At 48.8% G+C, this 7,500-nt stretch overlaps 1 protein-coding gene across 9 annotated transcripts in view; it reads right to left on the minus strand.

The window, feature by feature from the left end:
* The window catches only part of hdac5 (histone deacetylase 5), a 77,137-nt gene that overhangs the window by 27,845 nt on the left and 41,792 nt on the right, over positions 1-7,500 (minus strand). For 6 of the 9 annotated variants that reach the window (XM_076265857.1, XM_076265856.1, XM_076265855.1 and 3 more), the window contains 4 exons: positions 1,556-1,977; positions 1,153-1,297; positions 282-387; positions 1-97 (listed from right to left, as the gene is read on the minus strand). The exon at positions 1-97 is cut by the window's left edge and continues 28 nt beyond it. In XM_076265857.1, coding sequence (XP_076121972.1) covers positions 1-97; positions 282-387; positions 1,153-1,297; positions 1,556-1,969 — 762 coding nt within the window. In that variant the 5' untranslated portion in view covers positions 1,970-1,977. The remainder of the gene's footprint in view (positions 98-281; positions 388-1,152; positions 1,298-1,555; positions 1,978-7,500) is intronic. The other 3 variants (XM_076265849.1, XM_076265851.1, XM_076265850.1) reach the window with 3 other exon arrangements.

Here is a 7,500-nt window from a genome sequence, read left to right on the forward strand (position 1 = left end):
GCCCTCATAGGCACCCAGGAGAGGGGGCAATTTGTAGGAGGGGGGCGTGTTTGTCTGAGGGGGGGAACTCTGGTCCAGGGAGGTGTGCTGAGCGCCCCTGTGGACATCACATCAAATACTCATCTCAACTGGACTCAGCTCAGTGGGATTCAGTGTAGCAGATTCTTAAACCTCAGTGTTGCCTACAATCACTCACTCAGTCGATCATCCCATGAACTCGCTCAATCACTCGCTCAATTACTCAATCAATCATATAATCAATCAAAGACCCAACCACTCACCAGCACTTCTGGGTGAAGGAATGGTTTAGTCCGCCAGGGGTGGGATCTTTTTTGCTCAGGAGGAACTCCTGCAACTTCAACTTGACCTCAGTGCTGGCAATGGCACCTGTGTCAACGCAAACACACATATGCACCACATATGAGCACAAAAATGCCAACACAAAACACACACACACACACAAACAGACTTATATCTCTGAACACAAGCTGACCACCTCCAATAATGTAGGAGTGACTGACTATTCCACATACATCTTACTGGGCCCTAATTGGCTAGTATTTTAGCAATAAACCAGTGGTTGTTTGAGTGCAGTTGCCCCTTCCTTATTATGACTGTGATTGGTTGGAGTGTTGAGTAAGAGCTCTGGTGTCTGATGTCCGGAGCATGTGATTGGTTGATGTTTAACATTAGAGTGTGATCTCTGAAATTGATTGGCTAGCGTGTGACGTATGCGCTCTGTGATTGGCTGGTGTGTGATGTATGCAATCTGTGATTGGCTGGCGTGTGACGTATGCACTCCGTGATTGGCTGGCGTGTGACGTTTGCCCTCTGTGATTGGCTGGCGTGTGACGTATGCTCTCTGTGATTGGCTGGCGTGTGACGTATGCTCTCTGTGATTGGCTGACGTGTGACGTATGCTCTCTGTGATTGGCTGGCGTGTGACGTATGCTCTCTGTGATTGGCTGGCGTGTGGCGTATGCGCTCTGTGATTGGCTGACGTCTGCTCTCTGTGATTGGCTGGCGTGTGGCGTATGCGCTCTGTGATTGGCTGGCGTGTGACGTATGCTCTCTGTGATTGGCTGGCGTGTGACGTATGCCCTCTGTGATTGGCTGGCGTGTGGCGTATGCGCTCTGTGATTGGCTGCGTACTCTCTTTGCCCTTCTCCTTGTTGCGCAGCATGATGAGCTGCTGCTCCAGACGCTGCTTCTCCAGCTCCTCGTGCCGCTGCTGCTCCAGCTTGCGCTTCTGCTCCAACTCCTGCTGACGCTTGACTGCCAGAATCTCCTGCTGCTGCTGCACGCATGCACACAAACACACACACACACACGCACACACGCACACACACACACACGCACACAGGGAAACAAATGTGCACAGAAAATAAAGTGACAATAATATTTACTACAGATTATAGTTTCACAAGAGATTAAAGGTAAAAAGTGAGGATGGAAAGTAAGTCATAGAGGATGGAAAGTAACCCCCCCCCACACACACACACACACACACACAACCACACACACCAACACACACCCCTCACACACCCACACCCACCTTGAGGTGCTCCTGAAGCTGGACCTCGTGCTGGCGCGTCAGCACCTCGTGCTGCTTCTGGAACTCGGCGAAGAGCAGCTGTTTCTGCAGCTCCTGCTGCTGCTTGAGCAGGAGCAGCTCGTGCTGCAGCTGCTGCTCGGTCAGCGCCGGGTCCATGCCGCCCAGCGCGCTCAGGCGCACGTCGCCCCGCAGGTCGGTGCGCAGGTCCACCGCCACGCTGCCTCCTCCTCCTCCGCCGCTGGACGCGTTGGTGGGATTGCCTCCTGAGCTCCCGGTGCCGGTGTTGTTGCCGCCGCCGCCGCCGCCGCCGCCGCTGCAGCGCTCGCCTCCTCCGCCGACGATGCTCACGCTGCCGCCTCCGGGACCCGAGTCGCCCACGGGGCTACGCAGTCCGCCCGGTAACGATGTCTTCATGTCCACTGCTGAGAGGTAGAGAGACAGTGGCAGAGAGAGAGAGAGGGGGGGGGGGATAGAGAGATACATAGAGAGATAGATAGAGAGAGAGGGGGGAGATAGAGAGATACACAGAGGGAGAGAGAGGAGTGATACAGGAGAGTAGGAAATGAGGTCAAAGGGGAGACAAAAGAAAAGAAGATGACATTAACATCAGTCCTGTCCAGTCAGACATTTTTGCCCTCTTGAAAGCCATAAGCAGCAGAGAGACCTGATTCTGGACCAGCCTTCAGCAGATGGCTCACTGATTCTCAGAATAGTTTGGCTTCAGGTCTCTTCCTGGTGCAAAAACAAATGTTCTTTGCCATTGTCATTTACAGACTGCCTCTGATGGACCACATACCCTATTTATGCTGCTGTAGAATATGTGGCTCTGTAGAGCCCTCAATACATTGTCTACTGCTATGACAACAGGCAACAACAAATGAATCAAAGCAGGCTGTCTAAAAGCAGGAAGAAATCCTCGCGCCTGCAGAGGATACACCAAAGTTCAGGCGTCACGCCTCACACACTGACCCCATGCAAAAATGTGACATTCACTGTGCCCAAAATAGCCGCTCATGCCACCACGCGGAACACCACTGGGTCCTGTGGCATGAAATCCATCCGCACTCCGCCAACGCGGCGGACAAGCTCCATACACATTTCTCACACACAACAGGCACAACAGGCGCGTGCATATGTGTGTGTGTGTGTGTGTGTGTGTGTGTGTGTGTGTGTGTGCGTGTGTGTGTGTGTGTGTGTGTATGCATGTGTGTGTCGCTGACTTTCAGCTTCCAGGAATCGATTGGTCAAGCGCCCCACAATGCAGGTACTATACCAACACGACACACTCACACACACTGTCGCTCTCTCTTTATTAATCTCTCAGTCACACACACACACACACACACACACACATACACACACACGCTTTCTGTTACACTATGGGTGATTATGCTGTGCGGCATAAAGGTCTAACAGAGAGAGAGCAATCATTTGGATAGAGCTTCTTTGGAACTGCACCATATTGACCATAGCAAACTCTGGCCTTCTGTTTGTTTTGAAACACACAAGTTCCGCAGTCATGAGCAGGGTCCATGTGCTGAGCATTAGGTCAGAATGCTTACCAGGAAAAACAACGCGGATGTTAATGCATGTCCATACATCGATTCGATTGAATTCTCTTTCTGTCTCTTTCTCTCTTCTTTTTTGTATATTCTGTCTTACTCCATGTTTCTGTTTTCTTCCTCTCCTCCTTCCTCTCTCTATTTATCCGTGTTCAGGTTAAATCACATCTCTCTCTCATATTCTCTTTCTCTCTCTCTCTTGAATTTCCCCTTGGGGATCAATAAAGTATCTATCTATCTATCTATCTATCTATCTATCTATCTATCTATCTATCTTTTATTCTCTCTCTCTCTCTATTTTGTATTCTCTCTCCCTCTCTCTCTCGTATTCTCTCTCTCTCTCTCTCTTCTCTCTTACTCTTCGTCTCACACCATGTCTCCTGTAACTGGACGCCACAGTGTGAGTGTGCACTCCTGTTGTGCCTGTGACCCCCTGCCGTGCCATGGGCATCCGCGCCACTGAGCCGCGGCTCTGGGCAGCAGACCAGCGCAGGCTAATAATAGCAGGTGGCTATCGACACAGCGGCCGGGCCTTTGCGTAACCACCCAGGGGGACCAAAGGCGCGCCAGGGGACGGTGGGACTGATGACATAACGATGCCAGAAAATAGCTCCCTGAACCATGGGGGTGTGTTCAGCAGCTGGAGTGTGTGTGGGTGTGTGTGTGTGTGTGTGGGTGTGTGTGTGTGTGTGTGGCGGGGGGTCTGCATGTGTTTGGTGTGTGTGTGTATATATGCATGTGTGCATTTTTTTATGTGTATGTATGTGTGTCATGTGTATGCATGTTTAGTTTATGTGTGTGTGTGTGTGCGTGTGTGTGTGTGTGTGTGTGTGTGTGTGTGTGTGTGTGTGTGTGTGTTTAGCTAATAGAGAGAGGACTGAGAGCCAGACGATGGTATTAGAGCCTAGTATCCAGGCCAAGAGTGTGCAGCCCGACTATGTGTGTGTGCTTGTGGTTGTGTATGGATGTCCAGCAGTCCAGTGCAGGTCAAGGATGAGGACACTGGGTTTTGTTTCCCCTGAGTCTGCGTTTGTGAGCGTGAGAGGAAATGAAGGATTATCTGGCACAAACGGGCACAAAGTTAGCGGCCTGATTTAGAGCATTCCTGCGTCAGCTCTTTCAGCTGCCATTAGTGTCAGTAGGCCAAGTAGTGCTACCTGATGAGGCTGACCTCATATCCAGGCCCTTCCCGCCTTTGTCTCTCTACTGGACACGTCACATCCACCCAGTACCCCACAAAGTCTCATTTTGGCCAATTATTCAAAGTCATTAAAAAGAAAAACTTAAATAAAAAAATATATAGTTTATAAGAACTTGCAACTGCCAGTTTCTTTCGATCTGTGAATTAAAGACATTTTTATCTAAGACTTATCAAACTATTATAGTAACTGTTACTCTCCTACTGTTACTCTCATATGATTATCTTCTTTACAAAGAGGCTAAGACAAACAGATGGCCATTTCTTGGACAGGCAAGGCAAGGTCATTTCTTGGGCAGGGGCAGACAAAGCCTTTCCAGGAAAGCCGGAGGTCAGAGTTAAGGGAGCCGATAAGTGTCGTGGAGACAGAATGGGGCAGTAAACAGAGGATGCGGGCAGGAGAAAAGCAAGCACCACGTGCACGGTGGGGACATATGTGGGTCTGTGAAGAAGAGAAGGAGTGGAGAGGGGGAGGAAGGAGGAGAGAAGAGGATTGGAGAAGTGGAAGAGAAGAGGAGACGAGAGGAATAGAAGGGCTGTCAACAGCAGTCGACTCCAACAGCATGCTTCGTCCAGACTGAAACATGCAGAGGAGTGTGATACAGCATGGGGAGAGAGGAGATTATCACCATGTGTCAACACTGGTGTGTGTGTGTGTGTGTGTGTGTGTGTGTGTGTGTGTGTGTGTGTATGTGTGTGTGTGTGTGTGTGTGTGTGTGTGTGTGTGTTTACACACGTGGGGATGACATATCAAATCAAAAACAGATCAATTAAAAATTCTTGACAGATTTCAAAACGTTGTTGTAGCTGTATGAGTGAGAACAACTAAATGTCGCTGAGCGAAAAAGATGGCTGTTTGTTTAGGCAACCCCTTAACACAGTCGCCACTACTTACATGAGGCTACCCTGCGACTGCCCCCAGCTGAGCCAGCATGGCTCCCTGCTCTGCTTGGCTGCGCATCTCTCAGGCCTCCGCTCCCCCTCTGGCTGGTCCACAGCTGCTAAACTGTGTCACAATGTCAGTGAAACTGGCCCGAATCTCCGCGGCCAGCCAGACAGCCCTGAGGAGTCTCCTCTGCTCTCCTCTCCTCTCGTCCGCTGCCCTCTGCTTGTTCTACCCTTCACTTCTCCTCCTCCTCCCCTCTCCATCTCTCTTCCTTGCTTTTTTTTTGTCTCTCTCATTTTCTTCAGTCCCAGGTGGGCGCAGTGCAGGAAAACATGCCATGTTGAAGATAAATGAGCCCGTGCAAGCAAGAGGACTCCCTCTCCTCTCCTCCTCTCCTCTCCTCTCCGAGCAGAAATTAATGGGCTGCTTGCTCCATAAACAGCATGCAAGCACTTCAGCTTGCAAAAGTGACACGGGCCCTGTTGGCTGCCCGCTCTCAGTTTGCACTCGCAGCATCAACATCAACAACAACAACAACAACAACAACAGCAACGGCAACACCAGGAGCTGGCCATCACTTTCACCATTAACATAAAAAGGGCAGTTTTATTGTCGTTGCTTTGTATTTATTGCAATTCTGCATTATTACACGTTAGGGCTGGGATAAATGATTATTTTTTAAACGATTAATCTAGCGATTATTTTTTCGATGCATCGATTAATCTAACGATTCATTTTTTCAGTCCGATTCGATTTCGATTCGATTATCGATTATCTCCCCATTAATTCACTAATAGCAACTTATACATGTTACATCTGAATGAAAAAAACATGAATTCTTTAACATTGCAATACATGTTTATTGCTCTTAAGATTCCAAAATAAAAGACTATACAAGTGCAAAGTAATGCATTCTTAGTCAGAGGTAGCATTCAATAAAGTTCAGTAGTGTATGTCTAATTGAGTGCCTGTCATTTTAAGACGTTCTTGTGGGAATCCTTGCAATTAACTTTAACACAGTTAAAAGGCTGCTGATGTGTGGATGCAATTCATAACGTAGTTAGTTCAAATAACGGTTCGTACTTCTCCTTTGGACAAGCACTTTTGAGTCTTGGAAAACACTTTTCCATTTACATCGGGATTTTGCAAACATTCAGAGTCAATAAAATGAGCCCTGCATGAGTAACGAATAAGCAGCTGCAAGTAAGCATGCTTGACACCCAAACGGTATTCTAACGTTAGCTTTGAGATACTGCTTGATTGCATACTGTAACTTAACATAGTTTAGTCTCCTCAATGTACTGTGTTGGGATAAGACCTTTAATTCAGCAGTTTTAATGCTGCAAATTTGCGCAGCATGGTCACGATGCTAAGCGGATTTAATAGCAATTTAGCCCACTGTGTTCTATGCAGTGCTTCTATGTGGCAACAACAATCCTTCAACAATCGTGAATATTTTGTTAAATGCACACGCAGAGGAGGAGCAGCGGGCTCGTTACGAGAGAGAGCGGGCGGGGCGAGGAAAGGCTGTGTGAGTAAAAAGATCAATGAAATTATTTTATCTTATCTTTAATTTAAATAGTAGGCCTACAACATAGAACATCAATGTGTGGTGGCCGGTTTTGATTTCGTGGTGCCCAGCCACAGATTAGTCAACGTATGGAAAACACTGAAGGTGTAAAATTAAAAATATTTAGCAGCACACGTTATGCTTGACGAATCGACGCTCATATTTTGCGTCGACGTATTTTTTGCGTCGACGTCATCGATTACGTTGACGCGTTGTCCCAGCCCTATTACACGTGGCCCGCTTTGGTCCATCAGCACCTTGTTCAGGTAGTCTGTTAACTGAGCAGCACCTTCTGGGCCTGCTGAACTTGGGGTGTGGCGGGTGAGAAGAACCATGTGGGGAAGCACAGGATCACGGGATAATTCCCAGTGCGCTGACCTTGAGGTTTTTTCTTGAGCGTGCCGGAAAAGCCAGAGCAGCCGGTCAGTGTAAGACGACATGAGATCATACGATTGGCTCAGTCGGCACTGCCAGGCATCCTCGACTCACACCGGCTCTGCCACAAAGTAGCCGCGGCCAGTTTGCCCACAAGCCAGCAATCCTGCAGCTTACCCACACCCATCCCCTTCCCTGCAGAACAAACTAGATTACCCTTCTCGATCGGATGGCCTAAAAATAGCCGCACCCAGAAGTGATCGACCGTGTCAAGCGTTTGACGTCAGCCGCACTCCCCAGCCACAAGGTTGCCGGGGCAGGGGTGCGAGCCAGTCGGGATTAGTCCAGTTCCTC

Source organism: Alosa pseudoharengus, unplaced genomic scaffold (assembly GCF_046254945.1).
Source record: "Alosa pseudoharengus isolate Yale_2024_CS ecotype anadromous, Long Island Sound unplaced genomic scaffold, YU_APseudo_1.1 YU_APseudo_1.1_scf_4, whole genome shotgun sequence".
In the NCBI taxonomy this organism is placed as follows: Eukaryota; Metazoa; Chordata; class Actinopteri; order Clupeiformes; family Clupeidae; genus Alosa; species Alosa pseudoharengus.